This window comes from Tachyglossus aculeatus, chromosome 24, assembly GCF_015852505.1.
Source record: "Tachyglossus aculeatus isolate mTacAcu1 chromosome 24, mTacAcu1.pri, whole genome shotgun sequence".
Lineage (NCBI taxonomy): Eukaryota > Metazoa > Chordata > Mammalia > Monotremata > Tachyglossidae > Tachyglossus > Tachyglossus aculeatus.
In genome coordinates this window covers 29,171,445-29,190,501 of record NC_052089.1, presented here as the reverse complement: position 1 = coordinate 29,190,501, position 19,057 = coordinate 29,171,445, and the positions used below count along the sequence as shown (strand labels likewise).

Below are 19,057 nucleotides of genomic sequence, written 5' to 3'. Positions count from 1 at the left end.
GACGGAGAGACTTCCCGCCACCCAACCTTCGGCCCGGGGTGGCTCGGCTCCGGCTTGGCCGCCGTGTCCTCGGGGACGCCGCTCAAGGAGGACAGCGGACCGACTTCGGACGGCGGGTCCTCGAGGGTTCCCGGTCCAAAAGCCGGAGGAGCCGCTGGGCCGGCCCCACGGCCTGGCGAGGAAAAACAGCAGAGGTGCCGGAAGACGGAATCACGGCAGAGGGGGGATGCCAACTCTCGGAGTGGCTGTCTTCAGAGCACCGTAGCGGGCACTCGTCACGAGAAAACAACAGAAGAGACGTGGCCTCAAAAACCACCTCTCCCCATCCTCTCCCTGACCCCGACCTCTTCCTTCTCCCCTTCTTTGTTTCTCTCGATTCCTCAAGGCCCCACCCAGACTCAAAATGAAAAGTCGGCTCCCCCAGCTACAAAGTTAGGAGAAGCCTACGTGGATATCTGAGCGGCACAACTCCCTTCTTCTAATTCTCAGCAAGTAAGCCACCAGACCCAGGAGTTTTATCACTCTCCACGGCTCAGTCGATCTTTGGCGGCGAACGACTCCAGAAGTTGAGAGAAAAGCCAAGGCTTCACACCTGCTAGCGAGTTTTCTACCCTTGGTGGGATTTCTTCCTGGATGGCGGAAGACGTATTAAGATCTCTGAAGTATCGTATCATCTCGGTGAGATTTTTTTCCCTGTCTGTGAGGACGTGAACTCACTGTCTATTCCCTTGAACCCTGCTGAGGGAATTGATATGGTTCTGTGTAGACTCATTCTAGGGGAGACCCCCGGGGCAGACACAGCATCTAATTCTACAGCGCACACGGGATTATCCGTATCAGTTTATTGAACTTCATTACCGAACGCCAACACCCGGGCATATCGGCGGGCCCCGGACACAGATGAAACCAGGCCACTGACCTAAACTCAACTGGACAAGATTTTAAGTAAAACGTACACCCCCGGCACAACCGTGTCCCATTTCAGGTGAGGGGGAGCTGTGTGAATGGCTGCATAATGAAGCCCGCCTGCCCACGCACATCGCCGTCTGTCTGTCTCCCGCTGTAGATTGTTAGCTCCATGTGGACAGCCATCGCGTCCACCTACTCTGTGGTTCCGTACTTTCCCGTGCTCTTAGTATAGTGCTCTGCACATAATAAATGTTCAGTAGGTACCATCGACTGAAGTAAAAATACATGGCAAACTCCCCTCCCCACCTCATCGGTTCCCAGCGGCTTCGCTGTGCCCCCTTACCGTCTCCCCAGATCCTCCACATCCTCGAGTTGTTTGTCTTTGACTAACTTTGCTCTGGCAACAGGGACACGGACAGAGGGACAGGAGGAGCTGGCTCGGGAGGAGACGGAATCGCTCTACTCCCGCCGATCCCACCCCGGTGGGTCTCTGTGCCCCATCTGTCCAGCAGCTTAGTCGGGGCGGGGGGGGAAGAGGGGTGCGCAGATCTGCAGGAGCGAAGGAAAAGGATGGCGGCAGCTGTGCTTGAGGAGGCAGCCGCTGCCGTCACCATGGTTAACTTTAAAAAAGAAATCAAAGTGCTGGAGCGCAGGAGTTGTGGGGACGGGGAGATCAGGGAGACAGGAGGAAGAGAAGGAGGAGGGTGGGGGCGCAGGAAAGCAACTGAGAACAGGGGAAAGGACGGGATGAGGACACGAGAGGGAAACTGGTGTATCTCTGGTAACTGGGATCTAAGGTGGGGGAAGGGCTTACGGACGCTGGGCTCGGTCAACAAATACAGCTGGGAACGTCCCCAGGTTGCCCGGATCATGCGGTCACCTTTACGTCCTCGTGCTTTTCCGATCGTGCAGAGAGGGGTAGGTGGAAGGTACCAGGAGGGGACGAACGGTACGTAACTAAATTAAGGATTACTCTTTCGCAGATCAGATAACCCATGAAAAGTCATGTCACACGGCGGAGGGTGAGAGCTACAAGTTCTTCCCAAATAGAGGAGCAGACTCAAGCAGGGTACCGACAGGCTCGAATGTGGTGACCGATAAACCGAGTGACAGACGCTAGCGTGCAGTGACGAGGTAAATGAAGGATAAATGCGGACCCACTCCGAGAGCCTGTCTAATTAATATTTCTTGCCAACCGCACAGCCGCCATTCGGTAATCTGACTCGAATCAACGACACCGCAGGACACGTGGTTCGAGACCTTAAAGCCGTCGGGCAACGGGTCCACGCGTAACGGAATCTCTCTTCTGGGTCCCAATAGTTCCAGACCATCAGTTTAGGAAAGACCATAGCTAAATTGCAGACCCTCTAACAATCATAATACACTCAGTGTAAACCAAATATTCAAAAAGGTTCATTAAAGCAAAAGCCATGGTTTGGGTTTTTTTAATAAACCCTGCTCCTAACTTCTCAGGGGAGGAAGGAGGAATGGAGCTCAAGTGCATACATATATGGGTAATTGCTGGATATATGTAAAGAAAGTGGGGTGTTTGGTTTTTTGTGGGGGTTTTTTAATACTGTGCATGGGGCACATCCCTCCCTCCCCCAGTGACAGCACTCCTTTCTGGTAGTTGGGAGTGACAGAAACACCAGCCATGCAAAGACTGCCCCTTAGCACCAGTAACGGTGTAGAAGCAGCTTCAGGGCCTGGATCTCCACCCCCAGACTACCCCCCCAATCCGATGTCAATTTGAACAATGTCCATTTCTTGGTTTGGAGGTGGGGGCTCCATCTACATTCGTGACAGGCCTGGGGACAGATGGACCGATGGACACACACCCAAAATAACACACACACACACTCACTCACTCACACACAGAGTACTCAAACACTGACCCGCAGGGCCAGTTCCCCAGGAAACCTCACGCTCTTGCCCAAGTGGGAAGGAAAACCTTCCCGGAAAAAAAAACTGCAGGACACCTTTTTAAGTGGCCAAACCCCCTGGGTGTCCCATTTCAGAACACAGATCGCATCTATTGGAGACAGCAGAGCTCCCGCAAACACAGTAGCTCAACTTAGTTTACCATGGCAGCACGAGCACAGATTCCGCCGGTCGACGGAAGCCTATTTTGGCAGGGTGAGCATTAAGAAAAACAACCCGATAGTTAACAGTGTCATTAAAAAAAAAAAAATCAAGTTTTAACCTGCGTTCAGGAGAAATCAGGGCCAAATGGGGTAAAAACCCAAAAAACCCACAGCCAAAAATCCGGGCCAACCCAAAGCGACAACACCCGGATCTCCGACGAGGCCGGAGACTCTGTTCTGGCAGGGCAGCGGCCCCGGGTTGTACACGCTCACAACCATGCCATCTCCGAGGGCACGTCACACTGCATCCGGACAGATGCACGTGGCGGGAAGAGCTTTCCCTCCTTCTGCCGGCTCGTCCTACTCCGGGCGTGCGGGGAGCACCCTGCAACAAATACTCAAGCCAGCGCCTTTCGATCAACTCCTTCCCCCACCAAGAGCTGCTTCATTTCCCCATCTCCTGGCCCACGGGACCGTATTTCCAGAGCTGCCAACCTTAGCCTCCATCGCATTAAGTCACTGAGAATACCAGCCTTAACCTAAGCCTAACTTCTTCCCGGACACTCTGAACTTTCGCCCTGTGTTTCTCAGGTTAAAAATCCCACAGGCGATGGAACACATTCCACTTCCCGCAAGGGCAATCATAATCCTTTTATATAAAGTTCCTCTATAAAACCCCAGCTCTCAACCTCATTGCAATCCACCTGAAAGCAGAGAAGAGGAGCAGAGGTGACGCGCTTCCTGAGCAATAATTATTCAAGGGGACTGTTTCCTTGGCTCATTTTCTTAAGAATAAAGAAAAGCCAAGGAAAAGGGAAACCTTTTCCAAGTCCACAGAGCGATGGACATTTTGCTCTTCTACAGGACTTCGTCTCAATAACTTTGAAGCGAGCCCGATAAACCTTGCTACTCCCCTCCTTAGCTGAGAAACAAAGCAGAGATGAAACCCTCCACTTGGCCAGCTCGGCACTCCGAGGGTTAGGCAAGCTACCAAAGGAAATCCCGGACATACGAATATAGCTTCGCACTTGGGTCTCTCCACTTCAGGGCTCTGTTTTGGCAGTCTCGCCCCCCGGCCTCCTCCTTACACGGGCCCCGACCCAACCGGGAGCAAACAACACCTGCTCCCGGAGACTAACCTCTAGCGCTGACACGACCTACGCCCAGATCCCTTACAGTAGGGCTTTGGGCCCATTCTGGAATTCGTTTTTGCCAGTTTCTAACGAAAATCCTCTTTTAAAATCTAGAGTGGAATGAGGCTTTACGTGGAAGTGTGAAATCTTGCTACGGTAAACCTAGAAATGACCGTCTCATACCGGTAAACGAACCGTGGAGCGACTCGTCCCTATTAGAGGCCGGCTGTTCTGCTAACATGGTCAAAGGTCCGACCCCGTTACAAATTTAGTTGGGGACAAAGCTTTCCCTTTAAGGCGGGAGGGTTTGGGAGAGAGGGCGGGAGCCCCATTTGCATTACTTATCTACTCAAAGGCACTGTGCTGCTGCAAAACTTAAGCTAGCATGGACCCTGTCCCACTAGTCACCTCCATTACCCACCTGTTTCTTCCTGCTATGCTGGGGCTTTCGATTCAGTGCCACTTGTTATCGTTTTCAACTCTACCAAAAAGAGGCCCGGGGCATCGCTGCTTGAAAACTTAAGCACTGTGAACAGACTAAATGATGAACACGAACTGCAGGACTCAAGGGTTAGCTATGGTAAGTCTACAGCTATAATTCTATTTGTTCTGACGATTTTGACGCCCGTCTCCATGTTTTGTTTTGTTGTCTGTCTCCCCCTTCTAGACTGTGAGCCCGCTGTTGGGTAGGGACCGTCTCTACATGTTGCCGACTTGTACTTCCCAAGCGCTCAGTACAGTGCTCTGCACACAGTAAGCGCTCAATAAATACGACTGAATGAATGAATTTAAAACACGCAAAAGGAACGGTCTGTAAGGAAACCCGCTTCACGCATTTGGAGGCCTATAGAAGGTTCCCTGGACACCTTCAAGCTGACTCGGAACGGATGGCTCAAGTCAACTCCTCGGCCAAGCCAACAGAAAGGAAGCGCCCGGCAGGATTTCCAGTAAGGAATGCATCCTTCGTGGTAGTGAAGGAAATAACATTTCCTTGGATGAAAGGGAGCAACATTGTAGGTGAGCTTCGTCCCACAGTCTACGGCCAGGCTAGACTCCCAGGCTGTCTGTTGCCCGGTCCCACCTTCTCCGCATCCGTCCCTTCTCGGGGATGCCCACCTTCTGGAAGCCGGACCCGACGCCAATGGTGGGCCGGGCGGAAAAAACTTTTTGGCGCTTTTTGCACTCTTACACAGGTAAGGAGGAGGGGAGCGGAGACTGTGCTCGCCCTCTTCCTCTCCCCATGTGAGGCAGTGCCTTTGCGGCTCCCGACGCCGCTCTCTCTAATGGGCACTCTGTTTCTAGGATGACAGGAGCACATCACAACACGGACCCATGGAGACTTGAAAATCGCACTGGGTGAGTGACCGCCGATCTCAAGGACCAACTTCCCCGCTAATCCCCTCCATTCGGAGACGGGTGCCCGCGAGCCCCGGAGGCCAACCAGACCCCCAAGTCAGAGCCCGGCGCCGTTTTCGGCTCACCGGAGAGCCCTGAGCCCGAGGCGGCTAAGGGAAAGGACGCTCCTCTCTGGCTTCCAGAAGTGGGAGGGAAAAATCTAAAGTGGTGGTGAAGCGCATTAGCTCACTTTATGGGGATAATGCCGGCACACGGAGATCAATTAACAGGGTAATGAAGAGGTTAAATAAAACCCGATTTACAGTGAAACGTCGGAACGCTTCTAGAAAGTCTTAAAATATTTTATGCTGGGTAAAATACCCGTTCCCCGGGCCGCTTTATAACCAAGTGACTTTCACTGGTAAATTCTAACGGACCATTACTCTTAACGCTAGATTCTTGAAGGGTACAAGACTTATTCAACTTTAAATGACCTAAATGGTATTTTTTTTTTAGGTGTGATGACTGATAGCAAAATTTGCAGAGAAAGCCGCAGGACCCCAAAATGAGCTTGCTTGGGCCTATCTAGGACCCCCAGCATATGACAGAAACAACATGCAACAAAAATGTTCACACTGCCCAAGTTTCTAACCAATATTTTGGGTTTCTAATTTCAAACATTTTCAAAATGGGGCCCCACTAGGATTAAACTCCATTTTTCCTTTGGTACAATCCTGAAATACACTTAAAAGTTAACTTTTATGTGCCCCTGAGAGTGGTTTATGGATTTTACGGTCATGTTCTTTACTAATTCCTCCAGTCTAATTTACAGACTAAATGTCCTCTAAGCCTCTAAAAATATGAAATGTAATTCACAGCTCAATGTTTTAAGATTTCCTTGAGTATTTCAAGGAAATAGGGTTTAAAAATCACTACCTAAGCAAGTTCATAACAAGTTTAATTCGCTATCTTCAAAGTACAAAATTCCGATGTAGACTTTTCAGTGGGATCGAACAAGAGGGTTGCAACACTCAAACGTCAATTTCAAAAAGACTACAGGAAGAATTCACCATTTAAGTTCAAAGCTCGCTCTGGGCCACCAATTTGACTACGAAATCTGCTACACTGCTCTCCAAAGCACTTAGCACAGTGGTCTGCACACGGTAGAGCTCATTAAATGCGACTGATATGCTAGCTGAATAAATGCAATTGATACGCCCCATCCAAATCCACATCCTCACAGAAACAGGGGTTGGAAACAGTCCAGTTAAGCAACTTGTAAAGTTTTATTCCTTCAGGGATGCATTTAAAACTAGTTTTAGACGATGGCCTACAAGTAACAGAAGACAGGTTAGGCATTACCTCTAACCGGCCACGTTCGGGTCTAGTCTCTTTCGGAGCGGCGTTTCAGATATTCCCCAACCCCTTACTGGGTCGCTCTTTCATGGGCTGGATTTGGCCCGGACGGTGCCATCAGCTTTAAAAGGGTCCGGAGCCCTTACTTAAATATTAAATTACCGACTATTACACTACTCGTCGACTGTAAGAGACGATCTGCTCCCAGGACAGAGTTAGGAAGCGGTCATTATCATTTTAGACTGTGAGCCCACTGTTGGGTAGGGGCTGTCTCTATATGTTGCCAATTTGTACTTCCCAAGCGCTTAGTACAGTGCTCTGCACATAGTAAGCGCTCAATAAATACGATTGATGATGATGATGATTATCAAAGAACGTAGAAGTAACTGGCCGCACTGTGCGATGGTTCGGAGCTACAGAGGGAGCTTTTTCGGCCCCTGTGGATTTGGCTCTGTGAGAAATTACTGGAAGAAGTGTTCCGTGAGCCAAGCTGTACCTACCTCTAAATCCTCATCTTTTGTGGGGTGGGGGGTGGGTACGGATCGGACGGAACCCTTTCTAAAAGGGGTGGGGAAACCCAACGGCAAAACCGTGTGGGGTGATCCAAACCCCCTTCGGTGTGCAGTTGCTTGGAACCGAAGCGGGGCATCTGAAACCAGAGAAGCAGCGTGGCTCAGTGGAAAGAGCACGGGCTCGGGAACCAGAGGTCATGGGTTCTAATTCCGATTCTGCCACTTAGCTGTGTGGCTTTGGGCAAGTCACTTCACTTCTCTGTGCCTCAGTTACCTCATCTGTAAAATGGGGGTGAAGACTGGGAGCCCCACTGGGGACAACCTGACCACCTTGTATCCTGCCCCAGTGCTTAGAACAGTGCTTGGCACATAGTAAGCGCTTAATAAATGCCATCACTATTATTATTAAACCAAAGCGTCCCTGCCCGAGGGACTAAGGGGGAGCCAGTGGAACAATGGTATGATGGTCCAGTCCAGGGGCCCGGGGCCCTCGGGTGGGTTGGGAAGGCACGGTGACCCGTGAAGGCCCCCGGGCCTGGTGGCTGGAGCGGGGAGGATGCCCCCCACCCCCACCCACCCCCGGCCGGGCTCTCGGGGGTCACTTGGGGCCGTCTGACCTGGGCAAAGTGGGTCCCGGGTGGCGCAGTGGCACGGGATAATAATAATGGCATTTATTGAGCGCTTACTATGTGCAAAGCACTGTTCTAAGCGCTGGGGAGGTTACAAGGGGATCAGGTTGTCCCATTGGGGGGGCTCACAGGCTTAATCCCCATTAAAAAAAAAATGATGGAATTTATTAAGTGCTTACTATGTGCAAAGCACTGTTCTAAGCGCTGGGGTAGAGACAAAGTAATTAAGTTATCCCACATGGGTCTCACAGACTTAATCCCTATTTTAGAGATGAGGTAACTGAGGCCCAGAGAAGTGAACTGACTTGCCCAAAGTCACCCAGCCGACAATTGGCGGAGCCGGGATTTGAACCCACGACCTCTGACTCCAAAACCCGGGCTCTTTCCACTGAGCCACGCTGCTGTTCCTACGGGATGGGCGGGGCACGGGGGGGGCAGGATGGGGGGATGGCTGTGCCCCCCGCCCCCTTCGCTCCGAGTCCAAGGGGGCCGCGGGTAAGGTCCGGCAGTGTGGTTTAGGAGCAGGGGGCCGTGGGTTCTAATCCCGACACCGCCCCCCCCCCCCCCCCCCCCCCCCCGCCGTGCCTCAATGCCCTCCTCCGTGCCGGGACCCCCTTGTGGGCCCTCCCGAAAACCGCCGGGCCTCGGGGCTCCGCCGCAACTTGTACTTCCCAAGCGCTTAGTACAGTGCTCTGCACACAGTAAGCGCTCAATAAATACGATTGATTGATTGATTGATTGATTGAAACAGGCCGGGCTGCGAAGGCCGAGCTCGCGGGTTCTCCTCCCGCCTCCCCCACATGTCTGCCCGGTCACCTTGGGAAACTCGCTTCCCTTCTCTGACCCTCGGGGACCTCATCTGGAAAATGGGGATGAAGGCCGTGAGCCCCGGGGCAGTGCTTCGCACAGAGTAAGCGCTTAGCAAATACCATCGTTATTAGTATCATCATTAGGAATGGGGAGGGAGCAGGGTCCCTCCGGGCGCGCGCGCACACACACATTCATTCAATCGTATTTATTGAGCGCTTACTGTGTGCACAGCACCGTACTAAGCGCTTGGGAAGTCCAAGTCGGCAACATCTAGAGACCCAGCAGCGGGCTCCCAGTCTAGAAGGGGGAGACGGACAACAAAAGCGGCGTGGCCCCGTGGAAGGAGCCCGGGCTTTCGAGTCGGAGGTCATGGGTTCAGATCCCGGTTCCGCCAATTGTCAGCTGGGTGACTTTGGGCGAGTCACTTCACTTCTCTGGGCCTCAGTTCCCTCATCTGGAAAATGGGGGTGAAGGCTGGGAGGCCCCCCGCCCCCCCGGGGGACAACTTCATCACCTTCTAACCTCCTCCAGGGCTTAGAACAGTGCTTGGCACGTAGTAAGCGCTTAATAAATGCCATTATTAACAAAGCAAATTAACAAAGTAAAATAAATAGAATAAATAAGTACAAGGAAAATAAACAGAATAAATATGTACAAGTAAAATAAATAGAGTAATAAATATGTACAAACATATACCCATACACACACACACAGAGAAAAGCAGGCAGGCCGCGGCTGTCTGTCTGTCTGTCTCTAGCTCTCGTCCTCCCTTCAAAGCCCTACTGAAAGCTCACCTCCTCCAGGAGGCCTTCCCAGACTGAGCCCCCCCTTCCCCTCCCCACAGCACCTGTATATATGCCCATACGTTCGTACGTATTTATTACTTTATTTATTTATTTGTACATATTTATTCTATTTATTTTATTTGGTTAATATGTTTTGTTTCGTTCTCTGTCTCCCCCTTCTCGACTGCGAGCCCGCTGTTGGGTAGGGACCGTCTCTAGATGCTGCCGACTTGGACTTCCCGAGCGCTTAGTCCAGCGCTCTGCACACAGTAAGCGCTCAATAAATACGATTGAATGAATGAATGAATGCCTGTCCGGCTCCCGCCCACCGGGGTTCCTGAGGAGGGGGAGGGGCGGGGGAGGGGGAAGGGCCGGTGGGAGCCGCCCCTGGAAGCTCCCGGGCCCAGGCCGGGAGGCCTTCTCATTCATTCAATCGCATTTATTGGGCGCTTACTGTGTGCACAGCACTGGACTAGGCGCTTGGGAAGTCCAAGTTCAATCATTTATTCGTATTTACTGAGCGCTTACCGTGTGCAGAGCACTGGCCTAAGCGCATTCAATCGGATTTATTGAGCGCTTACCGTGTGCAGAGCACGGGCCTAAGCGCATTCATCATCATCAATCGTATTTATTGAGCGCTTACTGTGTGCGGAGCACTGTACTACGCGCTTGGGAAGTACAAGTTGGCAACATACAGAGACAGTCCCTACCCAACAGTGGGCTCACAGTCTAAAATTCAATCGTATTTGTTGAGCGCTTACCATGTGCAGAGCACTGGCCTAAGCGCATTCAATCGTATTTACTGAGCGCTTACCGTGGGCAGGGCACTGGACTAGGCGCATTCAATCGTATTTACTGAGCGCTTACCGTGGGCAGGGCACCGGACTAAGCGCATTCAATCGTATTGAATGTACCATTCAATTCTGTACGAATGTGCAGAGCACTGTACTAAGCGCTTAGGAAGTCCAAGTTGGCAACATATAGAGACGGTCCCTTCCCAACAGTGGGCTCACAGTCTAGACGGAGGAGGAGCCTCCTCCTCCCGGGAGCCCGACTGGATTGGCCTCCAGGCGGGGTGTCTATATGGGCCCTTTTAGACTGTGAACCCACTGCTGGGTAGGGACTGTCTCTCTATGTTGCCAACTTGTACTTCCCAATCAATCAATCGTATTTATTGAGCGCTGTGTGCAGAGCACTGCACTAAGCGCTTGGGAAGGCCAAGTCGGCAACACATAGACAGTCCCCAAGCGCTTAGTCCACTGCTCTGCACACAGTAAGCGCTCAATAAATACGATTGATTGATTGATTGTTCGTATTTATTGCTCTATTTACTTTACTTGTACATATCTACTCTATTTTATTTTGCTAATATGTTTGGTTTTGTTCTCTGTCTCCCCCTTCTAGACTGTGAGCCCACCGTTGGGTAGGGACCGTCTCTAGATGTGGCCAACTTGGACTTCCCAAGCGCTTAGTCCAGTGCTCTGCACACCGTAAGCGTTCAATAAATACGATTGATTGATTGTTCGTATTTATTACTCTATTTATTTTACGTGTACATATCTACTCTATTTATTTTACTTTGTTAATATGTTTGGTTTTGTTCTCTGTCTCCCCCTTCGAGTCTGTGAGCCCGCCGTTGGGTAGGGACCGTCTCTAGATGTGGCCAACTTGGACTTCCCAAGCACTTAGTCCACTGCTCTGCACACCGTAAGCGCTCAATAAATACGATTGACTGATTGATTGTTCGTATTTATTACTCTATTTTACTTGTACATATCTACTCTATTTACTTTATTAATATGTTTGGTTTTGTTCTGTCTCCCCCTTCTAGACTGTGAGCCCACCGTTGGGTGGGGACCGTCTCTAGATGTGGCCAACTTGGCCTTCCCAAGCGCTTAGTCCAGTGCTCTGCACACCGTAAGCGCTCAATAAATACGATTGATTGATTGTTCGTATTTATTACTCTATTTTACTTGTACGTATCTACTCTATTTATTTTGTTAATATGTTTGGTTTTGTTCTCTGTCTCCCCTTCGAGACTGTGAGCCCGCCGTTGGGTGGGGACGGATATGGCCGACTTGGACTTCCCAAGCGCTTAGTCCAGTGCTCTTTATCACCATCATCATCAATCGTATTGATTGGGCGCTTACTGTGTGCAGAGCACTGGACTAAGCGCTTGGGAAGGGCAAACTGGCGACATCTAGAGCCGGTCCCTACCCAACAGCGGGCTCACCGTCTAAAAGGGGGAGACAAAACCAAACACACTAACAAAATGAAATAAATAGAATAGATATGTACAAGTAAAATAAATAAACACCGTAAGCGCTCAATAAATACGATTGATTGATTGATGGGGCCGACTTGGACTTCCCCACGCGCTCGGTCAATACGACTGAATGAATGGAGGAGGAGGAGGAGGAGGAGGCGGGGAAGGCCCCGTGGGCGGGCGGTCGGTCGGCCGGCCGGGCCTCACCTCCTGGTTGAAAGCGTTGACGGCGTCCATGATGGCGCTGGGCTGTCCCGGCGGCGCCGCCGGTCACATAGGCCTCGCGGGGCGGGGGGCGGCGGCGGGTCCTCAGTGGGAGGTGACGGAGGAGGAGGAGGAGGAGGAGGAGGCCGCTAACATGTCCGTCGTGCGGCGCCGTTGGTCCGGCTGTCCCGGCCCCGTCGCACACGGCGGTCGGGCCTCCCTCCCTCCCTCCCTCCCTTCCTTCCCTCCCGGTCGTCTCCCGTCCCGTCCCGTCCCGATCCCGGTCCGTCCCGTCCCCTCAGGCGCGATGGCGGCGGCCCAGTCCACGCCGCGCGGGGCACCCTGGGATCGCCCAGCCCTCCCGGCCGCTTCCGGCCCGCCGCGCGCCCCGGCCTGCCCCCACCAGCGCGCATGCGCGCCGCCGCGCGCCCCGGCCTGCCCCCCAGCGCGCATGCGCGCCGCCGCGCGCCCCGGCTCCCCCCCAGCACGCATGCGCGCCCCGGCCTGCCCCCACCAGCGCGCATGCGCGCCGCCGCGCGCCCCGGCATGCCCCCCCCACACGCACAGGCGCGCCGCCGCGCGCCCCGGCCTGCCCCCCAGTGCGCATGCGCGCCCCCCCCCCACACACACACACAGGCGCTCCGCCGCGCGCCCCGGCCTGCCCCCACCAGCGCACACGCGCGCCGCCGCGCGCCCCAGCCTGCCCCCCAGCGCGCATGCGCGCCTCCGCGCGCCCCGGCCTGCCCCCCCCCCGCACGCACAGGCGCGCCTCCTCGCGCCCCGGCCTGCCCCCCCTCCCGCGCGCCCCGGCCTTCCCCCCAGCGCGCATGCTCGCCGCCGCGCGCCCCGGCCTGCCCCCCCCCCCGCGCGCGCGCATGCGCGCCCCCTCCCGCCCGCCAGCGGCGCGGGTCACGTGGCAACGGTGGCCCACCACAGTCTCGAAGACTGCTCTCCCCCCTTCTAGACTAATAATAATAATAATAATGATGGTATTTGGTAAGCGCTCACTCTGTGCAAAGCACTGGTCTGAGCGCTGGGGAGGTTACCAAGTGATCAGGTGGTCATCCATCGTATTTATTGAGCGCTTACTGTGTGCAGAGCACTGTACTAAGCGCTTGGGAAGTACAAATTGGCAACATCTAGAGACAGTCCCTACCCCACAGTGGGCTCACAGTCTGAAAGGGGGGAGACAGAGAACAAAACCAAACATACTAACAAAATAAAATAAATAGAATAGATATGTACAAGTAAAATGAATAAATAGAGTAATAAATATGTACAAACGTATATACATATATACAGGTGCTGTGGGGAAGGGAAGGAGGTAAGGTGGGGGGATGGAGAGGGGGACGAGGGGGAGAGGAAGGAAGGGCTCAGTGTGGGAAGGCCTCCTGGAGGAGGTGAGCTCTCAGTAGGGCCTTGAAGGGAGGAAGAGAGCGAGCTTGGCGGATGGGCAGAGGGATTGGGGGCATTCCGGGCCCAGGGGAGGACGTGGGCCGGGGGTCGATGGCGGGACAGGCGAGAACGAGGTACGGTGAGGAGATTAGCGGTGGAGGAGCGGAGGGTGCGGGCCGGGATGAAGAAGGAGAGAAGGGAGGTGAGGTAGGAGGGGGCGAGGGGATGGACAGCCTCGAAGCCCAGGGTGAGGAGTTTCTGCCTGATGCGCAGATTGATTGGTAGCCACCGGAGATTTTTGAGGAAAAAGAATAGGGTTGGATGTGCAGGTGGAAGGGGTGGATTTTGAGAGAAGGTAGGAGATCTCCTCTAGAGATATTGCTGGGAAAGATGGGAGACTCAAAGAAGGGACAGGAGCGCAGAGGAACTGGGGAGGGGCAGGGGAGATTTTAGGGAGATCACACCTGATAATGTCAATTTTCTCAAGAAAGTAGGTGGCCAGGTCACTGGGGGCAAGGGATAATAATAATAATGATGGCATTTGTTAAGCGCTCACTATGTGCAAAGCACTGTTCTAAGCGCTGGGGGCAGGGGGTTTGAGGAGGGAGTTAATTGGCTAGAACAACTGGTGAGGGCGAGGGGCAGGGGTGTGTCCATAGGAGTGGAGAAATGATTTTGCTGGGCAGAGGAGAGGGCATAGTTAAAGCATGCTAGGATAAACTTGAAGTGGACAAATTGGGCCTGATATCTAGATTTCCTCCAGCAGCTCTCTGCGGCTCGTGCACAAGAGCAGAGGAGGCAGATTGTGGCGGTGATCCAGGGCTTTGGGCTAGAGGACAAGATCATCATCATCATCATCAATCGTATTTATTGAGCACTTACTATGTGCAGAGCACTGTACTAAGCGCTTGGGAAGTACAAGTTGGCAACATATAGAGACAGTCCCTACCCAACAGTGGGCTCACAGTCTAGCACAGGCTCACAAGATCGATGAGGGGAGTGAGTGAGTTGAGTACAGTAGAGAGGGTGCTGTCGAGAGCGTTAATTTGATCATCGAGGGACGGTAGATGGGTATGGAGGGTAAATGGGGCATGATGAGTTAAGAAAATTGGATGAGGTCAAAAAATCGGAGGTCTCTTGGCGGGGGAAGAGTACAGATTTACGGGGAGGAGGTGCGTGGGAGAGAAGGAAAGCGAGGAGGTTGTGGTCAGAGGGATTTCAGAATTAGAGAAGGTAGAGATAAGGCAGTGGCTAGAGATAAGATTGAGCGTATGTCCAAGTTGGTGAGTGGGTGAGTTGGGGTGGAACAGGGGGTCAGTGGCGTTGAGGATTGGCAGAAGGCGGGCAGCGAAAGGAAGCAGCATGGTATGGGTTTGAATCTCACATCTGCCACTTGTCTACTGTGTGACCTTGGGCAAGGTGCTTCACTTCGCCTCAGTTTCCTCACCTGTAAACTGGGGATTGAGACTGCGAGCCCCACGTGGGACAGGGACCGTGTCCAACCCGATTTGCTGTGAGCCCGTTGTTGGGTAGGGACTCTCTCTATTGCTGAATTGTTCTTTCCAAGCGCTTTGTACAGTGCTGTGCACACAGAAAGCGCTCAATAAATACGATTGAATGAATGAATGAATAGATGAGATTGAGGTACAGCGAGTAGGTGGCCTTAGAAGAGCAAAGTGTGCAGGCTGGGTTGGAATCAGAAATCAGTGAGGTCAATTAGGAAGGGGCAAGGTGATTGAGTGCCTTAAAGACTGTGAGCCCACTGTTGGGTAGGGACTGTCTCTATATGTTGCCAACTTGTACTTCCCAAGAGGTTGGTACAGTGTTCTGCACACAGTAAGCGCTCAATAAATACGATTGATTGATTGATTGATTAAAGCCGATGGTAAGGAGTTTTTGATCAGTGCTCCCAACTTTCCCTCTGCCTGGAATTCTTTCCCCCTTAAGAGCCACCAAACCACCCCTCTCCCATCCTTCAAAGCCTCCTAAAAAGCCTGGTCCTTCAGGAGGCCTTCCCTGATTAATGCCCCTCCTTCCCTGTCATGCCGTCTCATCTACACTGGCATTTACGTGTTACTGATTTACCCGCTTGACTTTAGCAATTATATCTAGTCTCCAGCTTTTTGAATCACTTCTCTCCCTACTCTCATTCCCAGTTTCTCTATCAGGTCCGTTTCTCTAGGGCAGGGAAAGCGCACGTCTCCCCCCTCCATGTCCAGGGCCTTGCTCTGCAACCCCCAGGGATCATCACACACTGGGACACCGATACTCAATCTCCAAAGGCCCTAAGGTATCGGTGTCCGGAGAGACCAGCTAAGCGATAGTGTAACGGAAGCAATTAGACAGACATGTGAGATGATCAACCCTTCTGCTTTCTCCCTCCCCTGGGACTGAACAGAAGTCTCAATCCTTCTATCTTGGGCAAACCCGTCTCAGTAAAGATGTGAGGAAGATGTTTCCGTTCAGAATTCCAGAGAGAAATTGTGTCTTTTCAACCCAATTCTAACTCCAAGCAGTCAATCAGCGGCAATAATAATTGTGATGTTTCTTAAGCGCCTAGTATGTGCCAAGCATTGTACTAAACACTGAGATAGATACAAGATAATCAGGTCCCACATGGGGCTCACAGTCTAAGGAGGATGGAGAAAATGCATTGATTGAATCCCCACTTTGTGGATGAGGAAACTGAGGCACAGAGAAGCTAAGTGATCTGCCCAAGGTCACACAGCTGGTATGTGGTGAAGCCGGGATTAGAACCTGTTGTTGGTTAGGGACTGTCTCTATATGTTGCCAAGTTGTACTTCCCAAGCGCTTAGTACATTGTTCTGCACACAGTAAGCGCTCAATAAATACGATTGAATGAATGAATACTGAGAGCTCGCCTCCTCCAGGAGGCCTTCCCACACTCAGCCCCCTCCTTCCTCTCCCCATCCCCCCCGCCCTACCTCCTTCCCCTCCCCACAGCACCTGTATAGAGGTTGGTACAGATTTATGACTCTATTTATTTTACTTGTACATATTTACATATTCTATTTCTTTTATTTTGTTACTACGTTTTGTTTTGTTGTCTGTCTCCCCCTTCTAGACTGTGAGCCCGCTGTTGGGTAGGGACCGTCTCTATCTGTTGCCAACCTGGACTTCCCAAGCGCTTAGTCCAGTGCTCTGCACACAGTAAGCGCTCAATAAATACGATTGAATGAATGAATCTCAGGGAGGGGAGAGGAGCGGAATCAATCAATCCTTCCTGCGGAAGAGCAGGAGAAGAAATGCCCAGGGTTTCGACCTTTGGGGAGGGGGGCTAGGGAGGGCGGGGGTGGGCGCTGCCCGGGCCTGGGCTCCCTGCAGGCTTTTAGACTGTGAGCCCACTGTTGGGTAGGGACTGTCTCTATATGTTGCCAACTTGGACTTCCCAAGCGCTTAGTACAGTGCTCTGCACACAGTAAGCGCTCAATAAATACGATTGATTGATTGATTGCAGGCGGGGGCAGCGCTGGTTTGCATTGTGACGCATCAGTCGTGGTTAATTGGCAGTTCACTGAGAACAGGGTTCTGGGCAGCTGCCCAGCTGTCCGCCCACCCTCTCCGCTCTGCCCACCTCACTCGGTCCAGCCCTGGCAGACTCCCATGATGCCCACGCTCCCCGGGTGATTCATTCAATCGTATTTATTGAGCGCTTACTGTGTGCAGAGCACTGGACTAAGCGCTTACTGTGTGCAAAGCGCTGTACTAAGCGCTTGGGAAGTACAAGTCAGCAACATATAGAGACGGTCCTTACCCAACAGCGGGCTCACAGTCTAGAAGGGGGAGACAGACAACAAAACAAGACATATTAACCAAATAAAATAAATATGTACAAATAAATAAATAGAGTAATAAATGCATACAAACATATATACATATATACAGGTGCTGTGGGGAGGGGAAGGAGGTATCCCCCCCCAGCGCTTAGAACAGTGCTTCGTACATAGCAAGCGATCAACAAATGCCATCATCATCATTATTATTATTATTTTTAAAGTGAGAAGAGCTGCGGGAAGGGGAAGATGAACCCGTAAAAACCACCACACTGGGCAAAAGAGAAGCAGCTTGACAATTCCCTGGCCCAAAGGGACTGCTTTTTCTCCAGTCCCTCAGGTGCAGCCATCTCGACTTCCCCGACTTTCTCCGTTTCCACAGGGTCCCCGGGACATCCGAAGCGCCATGAAGAGGCAGCTGCGGGATGCCCAGCAGTACAAAGAGGAGGGCAACAAGCGCTTCTGCACTAAGATAAACGCTGCCCGGGGCCTGGCTGGGCTCTGCCCGCCATTCCCCGGGGATAGAGTTTGGCCTCTTCCATAAAGGAGATGCTGAGTTGGCTCCCACCCTCGGGTGGAGACCCAGGAAGTGGCCCTCCAATCAATCAATCAATCAATCAATCGTATTTATTGAGCGCTTACTGTGTGCAGAGCACTGTACTAAGCGCTTGGGAAGTCCAAGTTGGCAACACATAGAGACGGTCCCTACCCAACAGTGGGCTCACAGTCTAAAAGTTTCCACCCTCTCTTCCCACGCCAGCACCACCCCAGTGAGGCGAGCCCGGTGCCGATTCCCACGGCAGCCTCCACTCATCCCGCCGGCCGACCCTCCGGGGACCCTCGGTGCCGGGACCCCCGATCTCCCCCAAGAGGGGCAACCTTCGAGGCAATCTCGTGGTTCAGTGGAAAGAGCCCGGGCTTTGGAGTCAGAGGTCATGGGTTTGAATCCCGGCTCCACCACAAGTCTGCTGTGTGACCTTGGGCAAGTCACTTAACTTCTCTGAGCCTCAGTTCCCTCATCTGTAATAATGGGGATTAAGACTGTGAGCCCCACGTGGGACAACTTGATCACATTGTATCCCCCCCCAGCGCTTAGAACAGCGCTTTGCACATAGTAAGCGCTTAACAAATGCCATTATGTATATATGTTTGTACATATTTATTACTCTATTTATTTATTTATTTATTTTACTTGTACATATCTATCCTATTTATTTTATTTTGTTAGTATGTTTGGTTTTGTTCTCTGTCTCCCCCTTTTAGACTGTGAGCCCACTGTTGGGTAGGGACCGTCTCTATATGTTGCCAATTTGTACTTCCCAAGCGCTTAGTACAGTGCTCTGCACACAGTAAGCGCTCAATAAATACAATTGATGATGATGATGATGATTATTATTATTGGCCCGGTGGCGGGGGCTGCCGAGGTGAGGGGGCTCTCCCGGCATCCACCGCCTAAGCCAAGGGCAGCTGGCACAGTGCAGCTGGCCAACCTGCCCGGGAGAAGAGCCCCATCCCGACCCGCCACCTTCAGCCCTCGATCAATCAATCAATCGTATTTATTGAGCGCTTACTGTGTGCAGAGCACTGGACTAAGCGCTTGGGAAGTACAAGTTGGCAACATATAGAGACGGTCCCTACCCAACAGTGGGCTCACAGTCTAGAAGGGGAGATGGACATGAATAGAAATGAATAAATTACAAATGTGGACATAAATATGGACATAGAGAAGCAGCGTGACTCAGTGGAAAGAGCCCGGGCTTTGGAGTCAGAGGTCACGGGTTCAAATCCCAGCTCCGCCAATTGTCAGCTGTGTGACTTTGGGCAAGTCACTTCGCTTCTCTGGGC

General features: G+C 52.3%; 1 protein-coding gene across 1 annotated transcript in view; it reads right to left on the bottom strand.

Moving 5' to 3' along the window:
• SCAF4 (SR-related CTD associated factor 4) overlaps positions 1–12,154 on the bottom strand; it is a 48,891-nt gene extending 36,737 nt beyond the window's left edge. Inside the window, exon 1 of the mRNA XM_038766218.1 lies at positions 12,027–12,154. Within this exon, the coding sequence (XP_038622146.1) occupies positions 12,027–12,056 (30 nt within the window). The 5' untranslated portion in view covers positions 12,057–12,154. The remainder of the gene's footprint in view (positions 1–12,026) is intronic.
• Between the last annotated feature and the right edge of the window lie 6,903 nt (positions 12,155–19,057).